This window comes from Tiliqua scincoides, chromosome 3, assembly GCF_035046505.1.
Source record: "Tiliqua scincoides isolate rTilSci1 chromosome 3, rTilSci1.hap2, whole genome shotgun sequence".
Taxonomy (NCBI): Eukaryota; Metazoa; Chordata; class Lepidosauria; order Squamata; family Scincidae; genus Tiliqua; species Tiliqua scincoides.
Genome location: NC_089823.1, coordinates 304,732 through 329,318, shown reverse-complemented (window position 1 = coordinate 329,318; position 24,587 = coordinate 304,732). Strand labels below are relative to the sequence as shown.

Below are 24,587 nucleotides of genomic sequence, written 5' to 3'. Positions count from 1 at the left end.
CTGGAGCCTGCTGTATGACCAGCAAGGGTGGAGAAGACTCCTTCTCCTCAGAACACTGGTCCGCGCAACTGTGGGACAAGAGGGTTGGCATTTGGTGTGCACACTTGCCGTTCCCAAGGAAGCATGGATGGAAGGACACACCTGGGTTTAAGCCCCACCCCCTCCTAAGTAGGTTGGCCTGACCAGGGTTCCCCCTATGCAAATCTGCATCATGTGGCTCCAGGTAAGGGCCAGAACAAGTTGCATCTCCTTTAATAAAACTTTATTTCAAGCCCTGTAGCATGGCTGGGGGCTGACATAGAAAAAGTAGGAACTGTAGCAGTGTAAGAGAGGTGGGGGCAGCCCCTGGAGCTTGCCTTCTTTATAGTGTGGGATGTGGGGTGCAGAGAAAAAGTGGGGGGGTTGCTGCAGCGCAGGTGGGCAGGAGGCGGAGTGACAGCTCCAGCTGTACCGTATTGTCTTTGGGCACGGAAAGGCCTCCTTCTGAAGGCACTTGAGGCGAGCGGCGGCGGCAGGCCTGGAGGCTGCTCCCCTTACTTCTCCTGCATCTTCTCCAGGATGGGGACAATCATGTCAAATTTGGGGCGCTTGGCTGGGTCCTCATTCATGCAGATCTTCATCAGCTTGCAGATGTGGGGAGAGATGCCTGGCGGGATGGTGGGCCGCAGCCCCTCCAGGGCAACCTAGGAATGAGAAAGAGCTGGAGTGAGAGGGCCGGTCTTCGGGGGTGCAGGTACGCTGCCAGCTAGCCCACTCACCTTCATGCCAATCTCCATATTGGAGAGGTCGGCAAACGGCACCTCCCGTGTCACCAGTTCCCACAGCAGCACAGCAAAGCTCCACATATCAGCTGAGCGCCGGTTAATTTCCTCCGCTTTCTTCTGGAGAGCTGCGAGGAGGCAAAAGTGAGTGGGGAGGGGGGTACAGACAAGAGGGCCTTGCTGTGCATGCAGAAGGGTCCAGCCTACCAGGAAAGGCAGCACAGTATGTGTTGCTGCCCAGGCATGATCTGCAGCCTCCCACAACACACAGGTAGGGGGGCAACCCCAGGCACACACCCTCTGGTGCTACCCAGGCTGGGGCATACATCCTGCCTGGGCACTGGAATGAGAACTTGACGTCTGCCATGCTGATCCGGGCTGTCATGTCCTCGTCGATCTGTTGGAGAAGATGGTCCAATCTGAGCACCAGGAACTGCCTCGCGTGCACCCGCTCAAATAATGAGCACATGCCCCGCCCTGATACGCACCATGATGCTGCGGCTGTTGAGATAGTGACGGGGGATGAGCGGCTCCAGCGTGTGCAGGAAAGCCATTCCACGCGCAATATCCAGGGCAAACTTCACAGCCTGGGTCTGGTCTACCACAAAGTCTGCAGGAAAAAGAGAAAGTGCAAGAATAGGGGAGGCATAGCCAGATGGAGATGACAACCACTCAGCGTCGTCTACAAAGGTGAACAGGGCAGTGTCTGGGTTACATAACTGGTGGGGGTGGCCACAGAGCTGGGCACACTGATGAGAGCTGGGGGGGGGGAGTCATGGAGAAAGGCAGAGAAAGACCATGGGGGAGGCTGTGCTCACTGCAGGCCGATCAGCCAAGCGCCTGGTTGACAACAGCTTGGAATACAAGGACAGCTGCAAGAGGGATCTGAAGGCCTTAGGAGTGGACCTCAACAGGTGGCGAACCCTGGCCTCTGAGCGGCCCGCTTGGAGGCAGGCTGTGCAGCATGGCCTTTCCCAGTGTGAAGAGGCACTTGGCCAACAGACTGAGGCAAAGAGGCAAAGAAGGAAGGCCCATAGCCAGGGAGACAGACCAGGGACAGACTGCACTTGCTCCCGGTGTGGAAGGGATTGTCACTCCCGGATTGGCCTTTTCAGCCACACTAGACGCTGTGCCAGAACCACCTTTCAGAGCGCGATACCAGAGTCTTTTGAGACTGAAGGTTGCCAACTAAGAAGCCAGTGGCAAAGCCAGGCTCGGCAAATTGCATTCAGCAGTGAGCCAGCTGGGAGACCTGCAGAGATGATGTCAGGTGGAAAAGCAGTTTGGGCACTACAGCTGGACCCTCTGTGTAGGGTCTTTCTCATGGAAAACAGGGCAAGCAGAGATCCTCATCTCCAAGAGGCCTAGCAGACTTGGCTATCTCTAGGACACCCACTCAGCACACACAGGCCCCCACCCCATGCACACCATCTCTGTTTGCAGGTGCTGGCAGAGTTCCAGACCTCTGCCCACAGACCCAGGTGTCTGATGCAGGCTGGAAGGCGGCCCCATTCAGGGACAGGGCGGGGCACAACCCCCCACAGCTAGACTCACTTGTTCCTTCATGGAGGACGTTGTACAGGGAGCCATAGGGCATCCAGTGGGTGATGATGATGGGGTGAGGTGCAGGTGGTGCCTGGCAGGCGCCCAAGACTGGCAAGACATTGGGGTGGGAGAAAATCCTGTCAAGCAGAAGAGGGCAGAAGGTTCTGGCACGGGAGGCAGGTGGACCATCAGCCACCAGCCTAGAGAGTCCTCCTCTTCCCTACCACCACACCTGAGCTTGGGGTACTCCTCGTTGAAATCTCTGCTCTTCCGGGTGCTCCAGTCCCGGATCTTCAGCACCTTGATGACAATGTCATTGCCTTGCCAGCGTCCCTTCCAGAGCTGGGGGGAGCAGGGCAGTCAGTGGGGAGTAAGCAAAGGAGACCTTGTGCCCAGCCAGCCACCCTAAACAATGGGGAGGAAGGGGTTCCAGACCTCTCCCGACTGGTTCTCATTCAGCTTGTGGCCCAGGCTCAGCTGCCGGAAGTCAATCCCAGCCAGCTTGTTCAGAGTCCCATTGCCTGGGCGGGGGAGGAGAAGAGAAGGAGAAGGTCAGCACCAGGGACCAAAGAACTCGCTCCCCCTCCCCAGCACCTTGCAACCCCCTACCCACTCTCCCTCTGAGGATGTGGTCTTGCTTACGGGGCCGAGTCCTGGTGGTGCCTTTCCAGAAGGTGTCCTTGTAGGGAATGCGAGTCAGGCTCTGTCCCAGCTTTTCCGCACGCTCTAAGGGAAGAGGCGCATGGAATTAACACCACAGAAAAAAGATGCGGGGAAGGGGCTTCTAGGGTCAGTTGCCATTTTTGGACCCCTCCTCAGAAGCTTCAACAGATCACACAAAGGCAGGCCTCACCGAAACCAGGTGCCAGTCCTGCTTTGATCTTTTGGACAAGGGCAAGGGCGCAGGGGAGGAGCGCACACATGAGAGGCCCTCTGCTGCATGTCCTCTCCAAGGCACACAAGAGCTAAGGGGAAGGGGCAGAAACAACACTCGCCTCTCAGTGCGTCCCGCAGGGGTGCCTTGGCCTTGTCCAGGGGGGTCTCCCCATATTTGTTGCAAATACTGACAAGAGCCCCGCTGGTCACCAGGTCCTGGCCAGAGGAGAAAAAGGGGGGGTCACACTAGGGACCCCTGCAACAGCCCCCCTCTTCAAGCCCCCACAGAGCACGAATTCTGCCCTGCCCTCCAAGGTGGACGCGCACCTTCCTGTGTTGTCGTATGCAGGTTCTAGAGGGAAGTGAGTTGCCCTCAATGCAACTGTCCACCACCCACTCCACTCAACTTGCACCTCTTACCTCAGCCACCTCCTCCTGGCCCCAAAAGCAGGCGTAATGAAGCGGGCTGTTCCCGTGCTCATTCACAGCGTTGATGTCTGCCTTGAACTGGATGAGCTGATGGACAAGAAGGGACTTTCAGCCAGTGTGGGGGAAACGCCCCTCCCTGGGAAAGGCTGACCGCTGTCCCCCTGCTGAAGTGGTGCTAGAGTTGGACTGGGACCAGGAAGATCCCAGTTCAAGTCTCTGCTCAACCACAACACATAGCAGGCCAGTCGTGGTCTCTCAGCTGCACCCACCTTGCAGGGCTGTTGTGAGCACAAATAAGGAAAGGGACCAGTCCCCCACCCTTGGAGGAAGGAGGGCATGAGGATGCGAAGAAGGAAGCCAATGCTGTGCTCCAGGCGGGGCAAGAAGGAGGCCCTGGCCCCAGGCGGCTGCGGGCTCTTGGGCTCCCCACGGGGTTCCTCCTGCCTGCCTACCTTCTGGACGATGTCCCGGTGCCCATGGCTGGCTGCCAAGTGAAGCGGGGTGTCGTCCCCGCGGTTCATGACGTTGATGCGCGCGCCCCGCATGACGAGCATGTCCACCACGCTGGAGCGGCCCTCGCGGCAGGCCCAGTGCAGGGGGCTGAAGCCGTGGTCGTCCCTGCGGGGAGGGGCAGCTCAGTGCGGGCGGCAGCCACGGTCCGAGGCCGTCCAGGCAGCGGCTTCCTGGCATCCGCCCGCCGGCCGCGCAGGACCTTAAAAGGAGATCCTCGCCCCAGCCAGAAGGGGGACCAGGGCCGGGCCGGCCGCCGCCCCCCCCCCGGGCTAGGCAGGGCCGCCCTGCGCGCCCCGCAGCGGGGGCTGGAGGCGCCTGGAGCCCGTCCGCGCGAGGGGCCGGCCGAGACCCCAGCCAGAGGGAGCGGGCAGCGAGGCCGGCGGCGTCCCCAGCGGAGGAGCCGCGCCTGGGCCCGGAGAGGCGGGCGGACCCACCCCTGGTTGAGGTCGTTCTCGGTGTTGTCGAGCCAGAGCCGCACGGCCACCGCGTTCCCCTCGCGGCACTGCGTGAAGATGTCGTCCATGGCGCCCGCCCCGCCGCCGGTCTCCGTCCGCTGCTCCTGCTGCCTGGCCGGGCGCGGCTCGGCTCGCTCGGCTGGGCGGCTCCCGCGCGGCCCCTGCAGGCGTAGCGCGGAGCTGCCGCGGGGACAGCGCCGGCGCGCACCGCCCGCTCGGGTCTCCGCGGCCTCCGGGCGGCAGGGGCGCTCCCGGGCGCTGCTCGGGCGCAGGGACGGCCGGGACTTCCGGCAGCGGGGCGCCAGGCGAGCGCGATGTTCGAGGAGAGCGAGTGGCGCGACGGGGAGGCCGCGCCCCCCGCCGCCCCCCGCCGCCCGGCCCCGCAGGCGCCCCGCAGCCCCCGGCGCCTCCTGGCCGTCCTGCACCGCCTGCAGGGCCTCGCGTGCCGCCCCGGCGCGACAGTGGCAGGAGGCGGCGGCGGGTCCGAGTCGGAGGCCGAGGCCGAGGCGCGGCCGGGCAGGAAGCGCCTCCGCAGGGGCCCCGATCCCGGCCCTGCCGGCAGGAGGCGGCCCCGCGGGGAAGGAGGCGGCAGTGACGGCGCCTCCCCCGGTACGCCTCTGGTGCTCCTCCCGTGGGACGCAGGGCCCGCTCCTTCGCCCCTCAACCCGCACAGCCTCGCCAGGCCCCTTCGGGTTCCTGTTCAGGGGACGTGGCGCGGGATCCGGGGGTGGGTGTGACGGTGGCATTCGTTCCCCAGCCGGGCCATCATGCTGTCCCTCTGTCCCCCCACTCAGGTGCGGCGGCAGCGGCAGGACGCAGAGCCCCCCTCGGGGCTGCTGGCGAGAAACAGAAGCGTGTCCCCGGGGGGGCCCCGGAGGAGGACTCCAGGCAGGCACTGACCAGGAGGCAGTGGAGGAACCGGCAGAAGAACAAGAGGCGGCAGAAGAACAAGTTCAAGGCCGGGGTGGGCACGGGGGAGCCCCCCTCCTGCCAGCTCTCCCCCAAGGAGCCTCCCGGTGATCCGGACAGCCCAGCCCTCTTGGCCTCCCCAGCAGAAAAGCCTTCTGGTACCCGGGCAGCATCTCTGCGCCTGCGTGTGGAGGAGCGCCTGGACGCAGCCCGCTTCCGCTACCTCAACCAGCTTCTGTACACGCGCCCCAGCCAAGAGGCAGCCCGGCTTTTCCAGGAGGACCCCGAATCCTTTGCTGTCTATCACCGCGGCTTTGCCCGGCAGGTGGCGCGCTGGCCTGAAAGCCCCGTGCAGCGCCTTGCCCGCTATCTTCGCCACAGGTAAGTGGGGGAAGTGCTGTGGCGGCTGGGCACATCCTGGCTGCTGGTACAGAGAAATTCACACCACCTGTTCTGGGCTGGGAAGGGCAAGCGGGACTTGACCCAGCTCCTGAGTCTGGTCCTGTTACTCTCTCCCCATAGACCAGCTTCACTGGTGGTGGCAGATTTTGGTTGTGGAGACTGCACGTTAGCCCACAGTGTTCGGAACAAGGTGCACTGCTTTGATCTGGTTGCTCTGGACCCTCGAGTGACTGTCTGTGACATGGCCCAGGTATGCTAGAGAGGGGGACCTGGAGGTTCTGCGTCCTTGACTGCATGGACTGTACTCCTGCTGTGCTGATTGGTTGATGTCTTCTGGGGTTGTGTGCATGGGGTGCCTGTCCCCCCAGCCTCATTCCAGAGCATCCATGGGGTGACACTCTTCTGCTCCTTGTGCCATAGGTGCCTCTGGAAGCAGAATCTGTGGATGTGGTGGTCTTCTGCCTGGCCCTCATGGGGACGAACCTGCATGAGATTCTGCAAGAAGCCAGTCGGGTTCTGCGACTCGGGTAACTAGGCTCTGAGAGGGTCACTGGGAAAGAAAACCTGGATGGTCATGGAGGGGACAGCAGAGCTGTGGAATCAGTCAAAGTCGGTACTGATGCCATAGCCCTGGGTGACAAAAAGCATTTGTGGGGGTGGACTGGAAGGAGCTACGATTGCAGTACAAAAAACAGAATGGAAATAGCTCCTTTCCTTCAGAAGTTACGGCCAAAAAACCGGAAGGAAAAAATGCATGGATCCCTATGGAAAGTGAGCCATATCGTGTGTTTACTCGTGTTTACTTGCCATAGTCCATTGGAAAGGGCAGGCTGAGAGGAATCCAATGACACCAGAATGGTCCCGATCCAATGAATGTAGCCCCCAAAAAACACCTGAGAAACTCCCCCCTCCCAGCTTTGAGTCTGAGCCCGAAATGAAGCCACGTGGCTGCATTTACTCACAAGTAGGCAGATTTGCCTTAGTGAGGCAGGCTGAGAGGCTCCAAGGAAGTCAGAATGGTCCTCATCCAATGAGTGCAGCACCTCCCTCCCTCCCTCCCTCCCTCCCAGTCTGTGAAGCTCTATGGAAAGCAAAGCAGCCTCACAGTTACATTTACTCGAGTAGGCAGACCTTCCTTGGCTGCTGGTCAGGCCAGGCAAAGGGGAATGTGAGGACACCAGAAGGGTCCTGATCCAATGGAGCTGCCTATTCCCCCCCCCCCCCCCCAAAAAAAAAGAACAAGAAAGAGGCTTGAATGGTAAGGGGAAAGTTTTCTAATTTGCACTTGCAAAGCCAGGTGGGTCTTTATCTTGATATACCTGAAATAGAAGAACTTTAACTGGGCACTGGGGGGGGCTGGAAATCTCACTGATTCTTTTTGGAGGGTTGTTATTGCAGGCAGACAACAGAGTAAGCCCCATTGACCACTGTGGGACTTACTTCAGAGTAGACATGCATAGGATTGGGCTCCTAGGAGGCAATTCTATCCACACTTTCCTGAGAGTAAGACCCATTGACCACAATAGGACTTACTTCAGAGTAGATTCACTTGGTGGAACAGGACTAGTTCACCCTTATTTAATTATTTTTTATTTTAATTTGCTTGATGATGTCACTTCTGGCCATGACATCACTTCCAATGGGTCCTGGACAGACTGTCATTCTAAAAAGTGGGTCCCAGTGCTAAAAGTTTGAGAACTGCTGCAATAAGGTGTTAGTAAGTTGACAAGGGTGTGTGTGTGTGACTACAAGTTTTCAAAATCACTAAAATCAGAGTTTGGAGGAATAATCCCATCTGTGTAATTTCATGCAAAATGCAATGAAATAATCCACATTGAAATATCTGTGTTTTAACAACAGTACAGCCAAAAAACTAGTGGGGGTGGGGCGATGGTACATCACCGCGCCCACCTGGGGCGTTGCCCCGCCCACTGCATGGGGTGATGCGCAGGCCTCCCGAACCGGGTGACGCGAATACTAGTGACGCCACTGGTTCCCATTACTGAAGCTTCTGTTCTAAGAGTACATGCCAAGATGTAGTCTCCTGCCTGGCACTCTGCCATCCAAGGTCTGGTGGAAGGGTCCACTAACAGTGGGGGGGGCAGGCATCATCTGCAGGGTAGTTTAGGCTGTGGCACCTGCCCGTCCTTTCTTTTCCTGCCCACGTCTTCCCGCTGGTTTGGGAGCTTATGTGCCCGGAGGAGTTGCAGCAGCGCAGCACCCTGCCAGTCCCCCGTGTGCCTGGAGGGCTTGCCCACAGCCTGGCCGCTCAGGAGGTCTTGCAGAGCTCAGGCGCTGGCAGAAGGGCGGTAGAGAGCCCGCCCTGCTGTGGTCCAGCACTGCCTCCCGAGCAGTGCCAGCAGAGCGCTTTGGGGGCGCTTGCCTGGCTGCTGTGCGCCTGGGAGGCTGCTGGCTGGGCTGGAGCTGCGGGCTCCGGGAGCGCCTTCTGACTTCCCTCGGCTTCCAGGGGCACCCTGCTGGTGGCGGAGGTGGCGAGCCGCTTCGCGGACGTGCGGGCCTTCGTCGGGGCGCTGGCCCAGCTGGGCTTCAGGCTGCAGGCCAAGGTAGGCGGCGCTGCGGGCAGGCGGGGCGGGCTCTGCGCTCCCGGGCGCAGCCAACCCTCTCCCTCTCCCGCAGGACGTCTCCGGCAGCCACTTCTACATCTTCGAGCTCCGCAAGACGGCGGCGGCGCTGCCGCGGAAGACGCTCCCGGGCCTGGCGCTGCGGCCCTGCCTCTACAAGCGGCGCTGACGGGCGGGCGGGGCGGGGCGGGGCTGTCCGCGTTTCCAATAAAGGCCTCCCTCGAGCCTGCGCGTCGCCTGCTGGGAAGCGTAGTCCGGGCTGGCGGGCGGGCGATGTCGGCGCGCGGCGCGGGGCCCGGCGGGCGCGCGCGGCTGGACATCAACGGGGCGGGCGCGGCGGAGCTGGCGCGGGCGCTGGTGGGCGTCGGGCGCCGCCGGGCCAGGGGCATCGTGCGCAAGCGGGAGGTGAGCGCGGGTCGGGCGGGGGGGCGGCGGACCGGGCGGGGCGTGCCGAGGCCGGCCTGACCCCCCCCCGCTGCCCGTAGGAGCTGAGGGGCTTCTCCTCGCTGGAGGACCTGCTGCGCGTGAGCGGCGTCACGGCCCGCACCCTGCGGCTCAACAGGCGGCGCGTCACCTGCTCGCGCCCCGGCCAGGTAGGTGGGGCGGAGGGGCGGGGGCCGCGGCTGGGTGCCCCCCCGCCCCCCCCGACGCCGTCTCCTCGCCCGCAGGCCCCGGAGGAGCAGCCCAGGCCCGGCCCGGCAGCCCCGGAGGGCGCCGGCGACGATGGGGAGGGCGGCGGGGCCGAGGACCTGGACCTCTACTGCGCGGCCGACGAGCGCTGGATCGACTACCTGGAGCGCACGGAGGGCGGCCGGCTCGTCCGCCACGCCCGGCCCCAGGTGCGTCGGGCCTCCGCGCGTGCTGGGCCGGCCGGAGCCGAGCGGGGCCTGGCGCGAGAGCAGCGCCCACTCGGGCCGCCTCCCCTCTGGGCGGCGCGTGGCCAGCCCCGCTCTCCCGGTCCGGGGCGGGTGTGCGGGCATCCCGCGGCCGGCCGGCCGTTTCCGCGAGTGCTGGCCGGGCCGCTGCTCGGGACGGGTTCGGTCGTGCCTGGGGCGGCGAAGGAGCCCTGGGCAGCTCGGCTCACGCCTGGGAGCTCTTTTGGGGCCCCGCGTGCGTGCGACGGGCGGCTGGCGCCCCACCCATGCGGACGAGCGCCTCGGCGGCCCTGGCGGGGCTTTGCGGCCTCCGCCTTCCTCGCCCGTCTCCGTGGTTGTTTCTGCGCCGGCGAAGCAGCGCCCAGAGCTGGGCAGGTCTGGGGGGGGGCTTAGTTTTCTCGCGCTGCTGCCAGACCCTGGCGGGCTGCTGCGCCACCTGTGCCTGGGCGGCTCCCTTCAGCTCAGAGGGCTGCAGCGCGAGCCAGCTCTCTGATGCTCGCGGGACGGTCATAGGATTGGGCTGCGAGGGGCCCGGGCAGCACCTGCTCCTTTTCTTTTGCCTGTGGGTCCGAGCGGAAGGGGCGTTCTCCGAAGCCTTCCATGGCCACTAAGTCACGTGGCTCCTCCTCCCACCGCCTCATGTTGCAGATGAAACGGAAGCCCGAGAACAGCCCAGACGGCAGAGGTTTGTCTCCTGGCAAGAAGCTATGCAGGGGTGCCGAGAGAGGCAGGTAAGAGGGAGGCCTTTATCTGCGTATGGTGGGCGCTCTGCCCTGGTCACAGCTGGTTCTTGTCAGGGAGGGTGGAGGCGTGACCAAGAGGTGGTGAGGCGGACCTTGTGATGTGTCTATCTCCTCCCTAGAATGCTGGCTCCCTCTGTTGCCAGCCCCACTGCCACCTTTGGGGACTTGCGGAATGCCAAGGCAGGCCAGATGCGCTGTCGGCATGTTCCTCCCCTGACGCCACCCGTGGAATTGCAGGACTGGCTTCGGACTTTCCAAGTGAGTGGCATGCAGCACATGGGACTGAATTTGACAGGTTGTGGTGGGCAGGTGGACCAGGGAAACCATTGGTCGTGTGCTTGGAGCTAGAGAAAAGGTCCTGTGTTGAGGCTGCACGGCTTGCTGGGTGGTGGTCTCTGTGTCCTGCAAGTTTCTCCCACAAAGGGCCTGCCAAGCTAGGTTTCTCGATACAGCTGGGGACTCTGTGAGCTTTCTGAAGTTTTGGCAGGTTGATTTTGGGCTGGGTTTATAATTTGATTAATAGCCTGTGTTGCTATTGTATTTTTCGTGAGCTGCCTTACGAGGTCACTCCTCAGGGCATGACAGAAATGGATAAAATGTGGTGCACATTGTGCTCCCCCCACAGCGCTGGAGTGGCCCAGAGAAGCTGCTGGCCTTGGATGAGCTCATTGACCGCTGCGAGCCCCCCCAAATCAAGCACATGATGCAAGTGATTGAGCCGCAGTTCCAGCGTGACTTCATCTCCCTTCTGCCCAAAGAGGCAAGTGTGTTTGGCGGAGGTACAGGCAGGAGAAGAGAATATGAAGAAGTCGGAGGGGGGTGGGCAGGAGGGGAGGGCTCAGGGTGCGAAAGGTGCAGGTGGAAGTGCCTGCTGCAACAGCGGTCGTAGCGAAGGACCATCTGGCACTGCGCAGAGGCTCAGGAGGAGGATGGGCAGGGGTGAGATCGAGCCTGGCGGGGGTTGCAGGTGTACTGACCAGCACAGTCCCTGGGGAGGAGAGAACCGAGAACAGTGGAAGCGGGACGTGGAGCATACAGAGAGCGGGGGGGGGGGTTGGACATCCCGTGTCTCTCAGGTGGAGAGAACAGGCCTTGTGAGCAGGTGTTGTGGAGTGCCACTGTGGGCAGATTGGGCCCCTGTGCGCCACGTGCCACTTGTGGGTCAGGCAACCACTGCAGGAGCGCAGCGTGCTGGTGTTGAAACGGGGTGCTGGCCATGGGTGCACGGAGGCGCTGTTGCGCTCAGCCCCCTGGCTCCACCCTCCCTGTGGAGAGACTGTCTCGCTCTATACTTTCCACTGGGGGCAGGGCAGGGCAGGGCATTTTGTTGAACTCTTGCTTCTCACACCAGTTGTGCACTGTAAGTGTGATCGCACGGAGAGGTTTTCTGCAGGGGCTGTGGGAGGTGATGCCTCACTGGGAACTAGTCAGGAACATTCCCTCTTAGGGCAGGAAGCTGGAGTCTCACAGACCTGGGACGGCCAGCAGTCAAGCTGCTGCTTTTGAGAGGGATGTTTTGAGAGCTGGTGGAGCTGCTTCTTTTCAAAGAAGATTCTCCAGGACCCACCCAGCACCTGGCCCGCCTGCACCCTTTCCAGTTCTGTGCGAAGAAGTTTTTGCTAAGGAGTTTCCTCTGTTCTGCGCTTGTTGGGGCAGAAGCAACAGCCTAACCCTTTATGTTAAGGAAGGGATAGAATCCAGCAAAGTAGAGATTGAAGGTGGGTCCGACTCCACCGTAGAATCTCTGTGGGTTAAATTACCAGGCTTGTGCAGCAATGTAATACTGGGGGCGTGCTATCGTCCTCCAGACCAGAAATCTGATGGGGACCTTGAAAGGAGGAAACAGATCAGGGAGGTGACAAGGAAGGACAGGGTTGTAATCATGGGGGACTTCAATTATCTTCATATTGACTGGGTCAATTTGTGTTCTGGTCACGATAAGGAAACCGGATTTCTTGACGTGCTAAATGACTGTGGCTTAGATCAGCTAGTCACGGAGCCCACCAGAGGACAGGTGACTCTGGATTTAATTTTGTGTGGTACGCAGGACCTGGTTAGAGATGTAAACGTTACTGAGCCATTGGGGAACAGTGATCATGCTGCGATCCGTTTTGACGTGCACGTTGGGGGAAGAATACCAGGCAAATCTCTAACAAAAACCCTTGACTTCCGACGGGCAGACTTCCCTCAAATGAGGAGGCTGGTTAGAAGGAGGTTGAAAGGGAGGGTAAAAAGAGTCCAGTCTCTCCAGAGTGCATGGAAGCTGCTTAAAACAACAGTAATAGAGGCCCAGCAGAGGTGTATACCACAAAGAAAGAAGGGTTCCGCTAAATCCAGGAGAGTGCCCGCATGGCTAACCAGCCAAGTTAGAGAGGCTGTGAAGGGCAAGGAAGCTTCCTTCCGTAAATGGAAGTCTTGCCCTAATGAAGAGAATAAAAAGGAACATAAACTGTGGCAAAAGAAATGTAAGAAGGTGATAGGGGAGGCCAAGCGAGACTATGAGGAACGCATGGCCAGCAACATTAAGGGGAATAATAAAAGCTTCTTCAAATATGTTAGAAGCAGGAAACCCGCCAGAGAAGCGGTTGGCCCTCTGGATGGTGAGGGAGGGAAAGGGGAGATAAAAGGAGACTTAGAGATGGCAGAGAAATTAAATGAGTTCTTTGCATCTGTCTTCACGGCAGAAGACCTCGGGCAGATACCGCTGCCCGAACGGCCCCTCCTAACCGAGGAGTTAAGTCAGATAGAGGTTAAAAGAGAAGATGTTTCAGACCTCATTGATAAATTAAAGATCAATAAGTCACCGGGCCCTGATGGCATCCACCCAAGGGTTATTAAGGAATTGAAGAATGAAGTTGCAGATCTCTTGGCTAAGGTATGCAACTTGTCCCTCAAAACGGCCATGGTGCCAGAAGATTGGAGGATAGCAAATGTCACGCCTATTTTTAAAAAGGGAAAGAGGGGGGACCCGGGAAACTATAGGCTGGTCAGCCTAACATCCATACCGGGTAAGATGGTGGAATGCCTCATCAAAGATAGGATCTCAAAACACATAGACGAACAGGCCTTGCTAAGGGAGAGTCAGCATGGCTTCTGTAAGGGTAAGTCTTGCCTCACGAACCTTATAGAATTCTTTGAAAAGGTCAACAGGCATGTGGATGCGGGAGAACCCGCGGACATTATATATCTGGACTTTCAGAAGGCGTTTGACACGGTCCCTCACCAAAGGCTACTGAAAAAACTCCACAGTCAGGGAATTAGAGGACAGGTCCTCTCGTGGATTAAGAACTGGTTGGAGGCCAGGAAGCAGAGAGTGGGTGTCAATGGGCAATTTTCACAATGGAGAGAGGTGAAAAGCGGTGTCCCCCAAGGATCTGTCCTGGGACCGGTGCTTTTCAACCTCTTCATAAATGACCTGGAGACAGGGTTGAGCAGTGGAGTGGCTAAGTTTGCAGACGACACCAAACTTTTCCGAGTGGTAAAGACCAGAAGTGATTGTGAGGAGCTCCAGAAGGATCTCTCCAGACTGGCAGAATGGGCAGCAAAATGGCAGATGCGCTTCAATGTCAGTAAGTGTAAAGTCATGCACATTGGGGCAAAAAATCAAAACTTTAGATATAGGCTGATGGGTTCTGAGCTGTCTGTGACAGATCAGGAGAGAGATCTTGGGGTGGTGGTGGACAGGTCAATGAAAGTGTCGACCCAATGTGCGGCGGCAGTGAAGAAGGCCAATTCTATGCTTGGGATCATTAGGAAGGGTATTGAGAACAAAACGGTTAGTATTATAATGCCGTTGTACAAATCGATGGTAAGGCCACACCTGGAGTATTGTGTCCAGTTCTGGTCGCCGCATCTCAAAAAAGACATAGTGGAAATGGAAAAGGTGCAAAAGAGAGCGACTAAGATGATTACGGGGCTGGGGCACCTTCCTTATGAGGAAAGGCTATGGCGTTTGGGCCTCTTCAGCCTAGAAAAGAGACGCTTGAGGGGGGACATGATTGAGACATACAAAATTATGCAGGGGATGGACAGAGTGGATAGGGAGATGCTCTTTACACTCTCGCATAATACCAGAACCAGGGGACATCCACTAAAATTGAGTGTTGGGCTGGTTAGGCGTTTGGGCCTCTTCAGCCTAGAAAAGAGACGCTTGAGGGGGGACATGATTGAGACATACAAAATTATGCAGGGGATGGACAGAGTGGATAGGGAGATGCTCTTTACACTCTCGCATAATACCAGAACCAGGGGACATCCACTAAAATTGAGTGTTGGGCTGGTTAGGACAGACAAAAGAAAATATTTCTTTACTCAGCGAGTGGTCGGTCTGTGGAACTCCTTGCCACAGGATGTGGTGCTGGCGTCTAGCCTAGACGCCTTTAAAAGGGGATTGGACGAGTTTCTGGAGGAAAAATCCATTATGGGGTACAAGCCATGATGTGTATGCGCAACCTCCTGATTTTAGGAATGGGTTAAGTCAGAATGCCAGATGTAGGGGAGAGCACCAGGATGAGGTCTCTTGTTATCTGGTGTGCTCCCTGGGGCATTTGGTGGACCGCTGTGAGATACAGGAAGCTGGACTAGATGGGCCTATGGCCTGATCCAGTGGGGCTGTTCTTATGTTCTTATGTTCCCTCTGCTTCTTTGGGCCAGGGAGGACAGTTTTCCTGAGGCCTCTTTGAACCGGTAGTTGACCCCCCCAGGGAGGCCATTGCCCAGCAGGGCATCAAGCCAGGGCCCTGCTTTCTCACGGGGGCCACTCGACAGAGCCAGTCCTTCTTGGGTGGTGTCGGTCTGGCATCCTCTTGTTGAAAGCGTCCCGGCAGGGGTAAAACCGTCTTACTGTGGTTGGCGATTGTGCAGTGCTGGGAGTGGGGATTTTTACGTTGTGCTGCTTTACAATATTTGTTGCCACCTGTTGCTGCTGCTTCTCTGCTGGTGTTTGCCGTGTTACGTTTTTGCTTTTGATTGCTATCTTCTCCACCTATGTTTTGTAACCCTTTTGTGCTGTTACCTTTAGTTATTGAGGGGTGTCTTATGGCGGTGTGTGTTATACACCTGGCGCGTTACTGGTTGCTTTGGGTGTTGTACAAGTGGGGGAAAGGTAGGATGAACACGTGGTAGAGGAATAAAAGAAGTCCCCAGTGTTGGGGAATGGAGAAGGCCCTTCTTGTCCCACAGCCTGGGAGAGCTTTCCCAAAGCAGCCTGCCTGTGGGGTGCTGAGTTTGCATCTCTGGTGCCTCCCATGCAGCTGGCGCTCTACGTGCTGTCGTTCCTGGAGCCCCGCGACCTGCTTCGCGCTGCCCAGACATGCCGCTACTGGCGCATTTTGGCAGAGGACAACCTGTTGTGGCGAGAGAAGTGCCGCGACGTAGGTGAGAGCCTGCTTCTGCCTACCTCACTGCTTGCTCCCCGTTCGCACGCGTGGCTCCTCCTCGTCATGGTGCCCTCTGCTTCCCCCAGGCATCGACGAGCCGCTGAGCCTGCGCAGGCGGCGGCTGCTCAGCCCCGGCTTCATGTACAGCCCTTGGAAACTGGCCTTCCTGCGGCAGCACCGAATCGACATGAACTGGCGTGGTGGGGATGCCCGGCCCCCCAAGGTATGGCTGTGCCTTCCCCCACTGGGGCCAGGGTGCGCACATAACCCAAGCAGTGGTGTACGTGCCCAGTCCTATCCAACATTTTCGCACCGGTGCAGCCGCAATACGGTCCTGAGGTAGGGAGCAAATGTTCCCATACCTTGAGGCAGACTCTGAAACTGCCTCCCCTGCATAGGATGCAGTGCATACCCCATTGGCACAGCAGTACTGGCACTGCAAAATTGGATAGGATTGGGCCCTTAGTCAGCACAGCCTTAAGTGGCTGTGGTTGCGCGACTGTTCTCTTTGGCTGGGATCCTGGAGAACAGACATACCTTGCCTGAAGGAGGTCTTGCTTTTCTTCGAATGCCCCCCTTGCTTCCAGAGAAGGGACAAGGCCCAAGAGCACAGACCCACATGCGCCACTGGAGGCTGCTGCTGTTGTTCATTTTGTAAAAGGGGGCTTGGAGGGCGAGGCCTGCAAGGAAAGGCCTCTTGCTCTCCCCACTGGGCGGAAGAGCTGCTGGTGCAGCCTCCAGTCCTTGCTCGGCTTGGGCGCCTGCCGGTTGACCTGCTAAGTCAGGTTTCAGCCTGAGGGGCGGGAACTTGGGGCTGCCCACAGCACCCTCTCTGTTTAATCCTGGGTGGGGAGCAGCAGCTGCTCACATGGACTTTGTCCTGCCCAGGTCCTGAAAGGCCATGACGACCACGTCATCACGTGCCTCCAGTTCTGCGGGAACCGCATTGTCAGTGGCTCGGATGACAACACGCTCAAGGTGTGGTCGGCTGTCACTGGTGAGGTGAGTCTCAGGCCATCCTCAGGCTGCAGAGGCAGCGCCTACTTTGGTCTCCTCCCTCAGACGTTCGAACGTCTCTCCCTCCACCTGTAGTGCGTGCAGACCCTTGTGGGACACACTGGTGGAGTCTGGTCTTCCCAGATGAGGGACCATGTGGTGATCAGCGGCTCTACGGACCGGACCTTGAAGGTGTGGAATGCCGACACGGGCGAGTGCGTGCACACCCTCTACGGACACACGTCCACTGTGCGCTGCATGCACCTCCACGGCACCAGGTATGAAGCAGCGCATGGTTTGAGTGTGGGGGGAGACAGGCTGCCGCCCAGAAGCGCCTGCAAGCCTGAGGCTCAGCCCAGCCTCCTTTCCTTGGTAGGGTAGTGAGTGGGTCGCGGGATGCCACTCTCCGGCTCTGGGACATCGAGACGGGGCAGTGTCTTCATGTGCTGATGGGCCACGTTGCTGCTGTGCGCTGCGTCCAGTACGACGGGCACAAAGTGGTGAGCGGCGCCTACGACTACACTGTGAAAGTCTGGGACCCCGAGACCGAGAGCTGCATCCACACCCTGCAAGGCCATACCAATCGTGTCTACTCCCTGCAGGTAGGGAGCAGGACTGCCCGTGGTCTGTCTCTGCTCACAGCCCCAGCAGACGCCTAATCCTCCTTCCTCCCTTCCCGGTGCAGTTTGACGGAACCCACATTGTGAGTGGTTCTCTGGACACCTCGATCCGCGTGTGGGACACAGAGAGCGGGAACTGCCTGCACACACTGATGGGGCACCAGTCCTTGACCAGCGGCATGGAGCTGCGCGACAACATCCTCGTCTCGGGCAATGCGGACTCCACCGTCAAAATCTGGGACATCAAGACGGGCCAGTGCCTGCAGACACTGCAAGGTGGGGGGTGGGCCTAGGCCGCCATCCTGGGTCTTCTGGGGGGGTTGCTGTTGGGGTGCTGCGTTAGTGCCATTACTCCTTGCTGCGCAGGACAACTGAAAAGGCAGACTTCCCAGAGGGGGAGACTGGGAGCTTGCAGCCTCTGCAGGTGCTGGGAGCAAAGCCCTCCCTCTGGGAGCTGCCTGCCTGCCTGCCTGCCTGCCGTGGGGAGCAGAGGGCTGCGCTCCCCCAGCGCCCTGTTCCAGTGCAGCTGGTTCAGATGAGGGCACCTGTGGCTCTGTTCCAGAGGCGCCTCAGAGCGGGTGCTGTGGCACGGGCAGCTGCTGCTGCAGGGTCAGCCCTGGGCTGGCTCTGTCCAGGGACTCCACGCGTCTTCTCCCTCTTCCCTTCACAGGTCCCAGTAAGCACCAGAGCGCAGTCACCTGCCTGCAGTTCAGCTCCAAGTTTGTGGTGACCAGCTCGGATGATGGCACCGTCAAGTTGTGGGACCTGAAGACAGGAGAGTTTGTGCGCAACCTGGTGGCTCTGGAGAGTGGGGGCAGCGGGGGCGTGGTCTGGCGCATCCGTGCCTCCAACACCAAGCTGGTCTGTGCCGTTGGGAGCCGCAACGGGACTGAGGAGACCAAACTGCTTGTGCTGGACTTTGATGTGGATCTGAAGTGAGGAGGAAGAGAACTGGACTGCTGGAGGGGGGGCCCTGCGGGACGGGTGTCCCCCTGGTGAGGTGGGTGGCGCCCATCTCAGCAATTTATTTATAGGCTAGGAGTGTTGTATCCTGAGCTGCTGGCAGGATGGCAAAGCACCAGGATCTGGTTTTGTAAGCACCAATAATATATAACTTTATTTCTGTACTTGTTTCTGACTTCTTATGGGCTTTGCACCAGGGAGCTGCAAAGCCCCTGAGGGCTGGGGACAGGCAGGTGGGGGGCAGGGTTTCTGGAAAGAGCAACCTCGTCTCAGCATCCTCCTATTTTCCTCCTGCGGCAGCCGGGAAGTTCTTGGAAGGGGTCATTGCAGGAGACTGACAATGTGAACGCGCTGTTGGGCACACAGGTCAAGTGCCATCTTGGAGGGCAAGGGCACGTGCAAGATGGCCCGGTGGCTGTGGAGGGACACGGGCATGTGGGGAGCCCCCAGGTAGACAGGGCAGCGGTACGTGGGCAGAGTCAGGCCTGTTTCGCACGACTGGCGCTTGGCTTGGACCCAGATGGTGGGCAGTTGGCAGGGCTGTGCTGAGAGAGTCTCCTGGAGTTGGCCGCTGCGGGGGTTCCACAGGGCATGGTGAAGCTCTAGGCCGCTCAAGTAGAGCCCATTGTCGGGTGCGCTGCTGGGAAGCTGCAGGGAGGGCAGGACCTGGAGAAGAGAACAGGAGGCGTTTCAGGACTACCTGGAGGGAGGGGGCACCCAGGCCCCTTTCCTCCCCCCTGAGTGTGCTGGGCCTTCTCACCTGCTGCACCAGCTGGTTCCGCTCCAGCTCCTGGTCCCGCGCTTTCTCCTGCAGCAGTGCCACAAACAGGCGCCGCGGATGCTGGAAAGCTGCCAAGTTGTAGTGCGGCACCCGCGATCCCCCAATGGACTCCAGGTAGCTGCAGAGTAGCTGGCAGCGCCGCCGCAGCATCTCCAGCCATGCCTGGGGGGGTTGGGGGCCTGTCGGGGTGTGGAGCAGCCACGGGCGGGGCAGTCGGTCTTGCTCCAGGCTGTGCAGGATGGCAGTGCAGCGGGGGGAAGAGCAGGCCGTCCCCTGCAGGCGCTCCTGGGTACAGCGCAAGTCCTTGTCCACCTGCTGCAGCAGGGCTAGGAAGCTGCCTGCCTCTGCCAGGAGGAAGTGCTGCAGGGGCCGGCCCTTGAGCCGGGGCTGAATGCCTAGCAGGTGCACCCTCTCGCCCACAGCCCAGCCCTGCTGCTGTAGCTGCTCTTGCAGTCCCTGCACCAGCGCCAGCCCTTCTTGCACCAGCTGCTCCAAAGCGGCCTGTCGGCTGCTGGGTGGACTCCTGGGTTGCCACAGCCCTTGGGACACCTGCAGGGCTGCCAGCAGAGCCTTGCTTCGGCCTGCCAGCATGTGCTGCTGTAGCCCACTGCAGAGCCCCACCAAGGCTGGTTCCATAGGGCTTGGCAGGTGCGCGATCTGGGCCTGGGTGGCGGCAGTTGCCTCTTCCTCTGACAGCGCTGGGGGGAAGGGAGGGAGAGAGCGTGGGCGGTTCATGCGACTTAGGAGGGAGACCCAGCCCCGTTCAGGCACCGTCCTCTCCTCCCAGTCCCAGCCAAGGGCTGCTGAAATCTGTGCCTTGAAAGACCAGGCCAAAGTTGGCTCCCAGGGTGATCGGAGGGGAAGGGGGAGGGGCGCAGAGACACTGAAGGAAGCCTTGGGGTGGCAGCCTCCACTCACCTGGAGTGTTTCTGCTAATGACGGCCGCCAGGAGGTTGGCAAAGCCCTGGCCAAGTTGCAAGTGTGCCCCCGAGGCCAGGCACTGCTGACATAGGCTGCGCACCGCCTCGGCGTCTCCACTGTCCAAGATGTGGCCCCCATAGAGCATGGTCCCTAGAGGAGCATTGGAGAGTAGATGGTCTGCTGCTTGTACAGCTGTCACAGTAGCAGAAGTGGGGACGGCATCAGTGGGCACTGCAGAACTCTGGATCTGCTCCAGACCACCCTCCACTGGTTCTTCATACCTGCCAGCTCCTGCAGGGCTCCCTCAGGGTTGTCTGTCAGCCAACTCAGCTTCTCCAGGGCCTTGAAACCTGCCAGCAGTTCCCCTTGGCTCCTGGGGGGGGCACAAAAGAAGGACTTGCCTGGCACCCTCCCTCCCAGCGTGGACAGGCATTGGCCTGTTTTGCAGCCTTTAGCCTCTCTGCAACAGGCTGTCTGTGAGCCACGCAATTGCTGCACTGCAGAAGTCCTCCGTAATCTGGGCAAGAACGGAAATTAGGCCCAGGACTCACAACACACGTTGCAGGTCTGGAAGATCAGAACAGCCCATCTGGTCCAGCTTCCTTATCCCACAGTGGTCCACTCGAAGTCTCGGAGAACACAGCACTTTCTTCTGTTGCCACTCCCTTGCACCTGGCCTTCTGAGGTAGCCTGCTTCTAGAACCAGGAGGTTGCACAGACCCATCATGCTTTGTAAACTAATATTTATTTACCCAGCATGTAATTAGTCTATGGAACTCCTTGTCACAGGCTGAGGTGATGGCACCTGAAGGCCTAGATACTTTTAAAAGGGGATTAGATTTCTGGAAGAAAAGTCCATTTTCTTTTGTCTGTCCTAACTCTCCCCATAAAAACATAAGAACAGCCCCACTGGATCAGGCCATAGGCTCATCTAGTCCAGCTTCCTGTATCTCACAGCGGCCCACCAAATGCCCCAGGAAGCACACCAGATAACAAGAGACCTCATCCTGGTGCCCTCCCTCGCATCTGGCATTCTGACATGGCCCATTTCTAAAATCAGGAGGTTGCACATACACATCATGGCTTGTACCCCGTAATGGATTTTTCCTCCAGAAACTTGTCCAATCCCCTTTTAAAGGCATCCAAGTCAGATGCTGTCACCGCATCCTGCGGCAAGGAGTTCCACAGACCGACCACACGCTGAGTAAAGAAATATTTTCTTTTGTCTGTTCTAACTCTCCCAACAAGCAATTTTAGTGGATGTCCCCTGGTTCTGGTGTCATGCGAGAGTGTAAAGAGCATCTCTCTATCCACTATTGTTCCCATGCATAATTTTGTATGTGTCAATCATGTCCCCCCCCTCAGGTGCGTCTTCTAGACTGAAGAGCCCCAAAGACTATACCCATAAGGGAGGCAATACTGTTTGGACTTAAGCACATGGGCTGGAGAGGCTGCATCCAGCTGACACTGCAGTGTGCCCCCCCCCCCCCGCTAAAGGAGGAGACAGGGAATGTTTATGGCAGGAACGGCCCTGCCTGGTTCGTGTGGATGCCAAAGAGGCAGGGAGCTAATGCTTCGTGGAAAAGCTGGAGCGCCACTGTCCAGATGGGCAGGCTCAAACTGAACAGTGGTAGTTTTGGGTGGCCGGAGCCCTGATCCTGTTGCACCCCCCACCCCCAACTTCCTCAAGTGCGGGCCAGGCAGGGTGAGAAGGTATTGGCTTGCCCGGTGCTGGGGACAAAAGTCCTTCTCCCTTGGGTAAGGGGGCCAGCCTACAGCACCCCTCTCCCCTGTTGGGCTGCCCCAGATCGGTCTCTCCCCCCTCCGCCTGCCCTTTCAGCCAGCCTCAGACGTGGGGGGGGCAGGAGAAGTGAAGGCTGCCTGGTGTGAGCCTCTGCTTGCTGTGCTGCCCCCTTCCTTTCTCCCTCTGGGGCACCGCCCCTTCCCAGGTGTTTTGTCGGCTTGTGAAGGATCCTGGCTGGCTCCCAGTTGCCCTCTAGGGCTTCCCATCTCACTGCTACCTGGGAGGGGAACCTTTCTTTAGTGCGCTTTTAGTCTGCTTTTCCTGTAGTGTCCATGCCTGCACTGACAGCCATCAACACCTCAAGCTGAGGAGGGGAGGGAGACAGAAGGGCTCCCTCATTGTTTTTTGCCTTCCATCTCAACTGGGAGCTTCATGCATGAATGAATGAATGAATGAGCAGCATTCATCATCTCTCAGCTAGAGCAGCAGAGGTCCACCTTACTCCCCTGCCTCAGGGAGGCATTCCTGGCCGGGTGCCTGGGCTTTGCTTGCCCCAGGGGTGGGCTCCTTCCAAGCCAGAGCCCCCCTCCATCCAACCTGGCCTGTCTGCAGCTGCTCTTGCTCCTATCAGCACCCTCTGCCTGCTGCTTGGGAAAGAAATTGGGAAAGGTAGGGAGATGGGATGTGATAGATGGTTTGACGCAGTGAGAGGATGCGGGGACAAAGGAGCGAATAAGCAGCCCACCCTGGGGCATTCCGTGTACAAATGCTTTTATGCAAATGCCCGAAGTCTACGAGCAAAGGTGGGAGAACTGGAATGTCTGGTGACAAGGGAAAACATTGACATAGTGGGCATAACGGAAACCTGGTGGAATGCGGAGAATCAGTGGGATACCGCAATCCCGGGCTATAAACTCTACAGGAGGGACAGGCAGGGGCGTGTTGGAGGTGGGGTGGCCATTTATGTTAAGGAAGGCATAGAATCCAGCAGAGATTGAAGGCGGGTCCGACTCCACTGTAGAATCTCTGTTGGTTAAATTACCAGGCTTGTGCAGCGATGTAATACTGGGGGCGTACTATCATCCTCCAGACCAGAAATCAGAAGGGGACCTTGAAATGAGGAAACGGATCAGGGAAGTGACAAGGAGGGACAGGGTTGTAATCATGGGGGACTTCAATTATCCTCATATAGACTGGGTCAATTTGTGTTCTGGTCACGATAAGGAGACCAGATTTCTTGACGTGCTAAATGACTGTGGCTTAGAGCAGCTAGTCATGGAGCCCACCAGAGGATAGGTGACTCTGGATTTAATATTGTGCGGTACGCAGGACCTGGTTAGAGATGTAAATGTTACTGAGTAAATTTACTGAGTAAATGTTACTCAGTAAATGTTACTGAGCCGGGGAACAGTAATCATGTTGCGACCCGTTTTGACATGCACGTTGGGGAAAGAATACCAGGCAAATCTCTAACAAAAACCCTTGAGGAGGCTGGTTAGAAGGAGGTTGAAAGGGAGGGTAAAAAGAGTCCAATCTCTCCAAAGTGCATGAAGGCTGCTTAAAACAACAGTAATAGAGGCCTAACAGATGTATATAACACAAAGAAAGAAGGGTTCCACCAAATCCAGGAGGGTGCCCGCATGGCTAACGAGCCAAGTTAGAGAGGCTGTGAAGGGCAAGGAAGCCCTTCCGTAAATGGAAGTCTTGCCCTAATGAGGAGAATAAAAAGGAACATAAACTGTGGCAAAAGAAAATTAAGAAGGTGATATGGGAGGCCAAGCAAGACTATGAGGAACGCATGGCCAGCAACATTAAGGGGAATAATAAAAGCTTCTTCAAATATGTTAGAAGCAGGAAACCCGCCAGAGAAGTGGTTGGCCCTCTGGAAGGTGAGGGAGGAAAAGGGGAGATAAAAGGAGAGATGGCAGAGAAATTAAATGAGTTCTTTGCATCTGTCTTCACGGCAGAAGACCTCGGGCAGATACCGCTGCCCGAACGGCCCCTCCTGACCGAGGAGTTAAGTCAGATAGAGGTTAAAAAAGAAGATGTTTCAGACCTCATTAATAAATTAAAGATCAATAAGTCACCGGGCCCTGATGGCATCCACCCAAGAGTTATTAATGAACTGAAGAATGAAGTTGCTGATCTCTTGACTAAGGTATGCAACTTGTTCCTCAAAACGGCCTCGGTGCCAGAAGACATGGAGCTGAGCAGACTGCAGATGGACATCGTCGCCCTTCAAGAGATGAGGCTGCCAGATTCCGGATCTGTCAAGGAGAGAAATTTCTCATTTTTCTGGCAGGGAAAACCACCAAACGAAACCAGGGAACATGGCATTGGCTTTGCGGTCAGAAATACCCTGCTGAAATCCATCATCCCAACTACTGTGAGAAGTGAAAGAATTTTGTCCCTGCAGCTCCAGTCATCAGCAGGACCTGTCACTCTCATCAGTGCTTATGCACCGACTCTGTCGTCTCCAGCAGAAGCCAAAGACAAATTCTATGATGACCTGGCCACTACTGTCAAGAAAATCCCTGTAAAAGAGCCATTGTTCATCCTCGGCAATTTCAATGCTAGAGTTGGTGCTGATAACAGTTCATGGCCCACTTGCTTAGGTCAGTTTGGCACTGGGAGGATGAACGAGAATGGCCAACGCCTGCTAGAGTTTTGCTGTCATCACGGTCTCTGTGTCAGCAACACGTTCTTCAACACAAAGCCCCAACATTGAGTCTCTTGGAGACATCCAAGATCAAAGCACTGGCACCAGCTCGACCTGATCCTCACCAGATGCTCCAGCCTTCCCAGCATCAAGATCACACGCAGTTATCATGGTGCTGACTGCGACACTGACCACTCCCTGGTGTGCAGCAGAGTGAAACTGCGAACAAAGCAACTGTACCACACGAAAAAGGAAGGAAGACCTCGCATTGATACCAGCAAGACCCGGGATCAGAGAAAAGTGGAGGAATTTGCACAAGCACTTGAGGAATCTCTTCCAGGCCCGGCCGATGCAAACGCATCCAACAGATGGGAACATTTCAAGAATACCGTTTACAACACCGCCTTGTCCATATTCGGCAAGAAGACCAACAAG

At 58.0% G+C, this 24,587-nt stretch overlaps 4 protein-coding genes across 4 annotated transcripts in view; 2 read left to right on the top strand and 2 right to left on the bottom strand.

Moving 5' to 3' along the window:
• Positions 1-245: 245 nt before the first annotated feature.
• On the bottom strand, positions 246-4,744 carry ILK (integrin linked kinase). Its single transcript, XM_066620289.1, has 12 exons — positions 4,559-4,744; positions 4,064-4,229; positions 3,603-3,698; positions 3,302-3,398; positions 2,949-3,032; positions 2,742-2,827; positions 2,539-2,648; positions 2,316-2,443; positions 1,250-1,371; positions 1,059-1,158; positions 759-889; positions 246-683 (listed from the first exon to the last, which is right to left on the bottom strand). The coding sequence occupies exons 1-12, from the start codon at positions 4,645-4,647 to the stop codon at positions 534-536; spliced, it is 1,359 nt and encodes a 452-aa protein (XP_066476386.1). The 5' UTR covers positions 4,648-4,744; the 3' UTR covers positions 246-533.
• Positions 4,745-4,893: 149 nt separating this feature from the next.
• Positions 4,894-8,650, top strand: RRP8 (ribosomal RNA processing 8). The gene is made up of 6 exons (XM_066619258.1): positions 4,894-5,188; positions 5,374-5,869; positions 6,011-6,140; positions 6,311-6,417; positions 8,358-8,454; positions 8,528-8,650. The coding sequence occupies exons 1-6, from the start codon at positions 4,894-4,896 to the stop codon at positions 8,639-8,641; spliced, it is 1,239 nt and encodes a 412-aa protein (XP_066475355.1). The 3' UTR covers positions 8,642-8,650.
• A 141-nt stretch (positions 8,651-8,791) lies between these two features.
• Positions 8,792-18,211, top strand: LOC136643980 (F-box/WD repeat-containing protein 7-like). The gene is made up of 13 exons (XM_066619427.1): positions 8,792-8,877; positions 8,958-9,065; positions 9,141-9,311; positions 9,996-10,078; positions 10,210-10,348; positions 10,716-10,850; positions 15,343-15,466; positions 15,555-15,691; positions 16,357-16,470; positions 16,561-16,742; positions 16,841-17,066; positions 17,150-17,360; positions 17,755-18,211. Exons 4-13 carry the CDS (start codon positions 9,996-9,998, stop codon positions 18,021-18,023), a joined length of 1,620 nt encoding a protein of 539 aa, XP_066475524.1. The 5' UTR covers positions 8,792-8,877; positions 8,958-9,065; positions 9,141-9,311; the 3' UTR covers positions 18,024-18,211.
• Positions 18,174-24,587, bottom strand: part of DNHD1 (dynein heavy chain domain 1) — a 74,022-nt gene continuing 67,608 nt past the window's right edge. The window contains 4 exon segments of the mRNA XM_066619433.1: positions 18,174-18,713; positions 18,808-19,526; positions 19,747-19,899; positions 20,031-20,122. Of these exon segments, the coding sequence (XP_066475530.1) occupies positions 18,369-18,713; positions 18,808-19,526; positions 19,747-19,899; positions 20,031-20,122 (1,309 nt within the window). The 3' untranslated portion in view covers positions 18,174-18,368.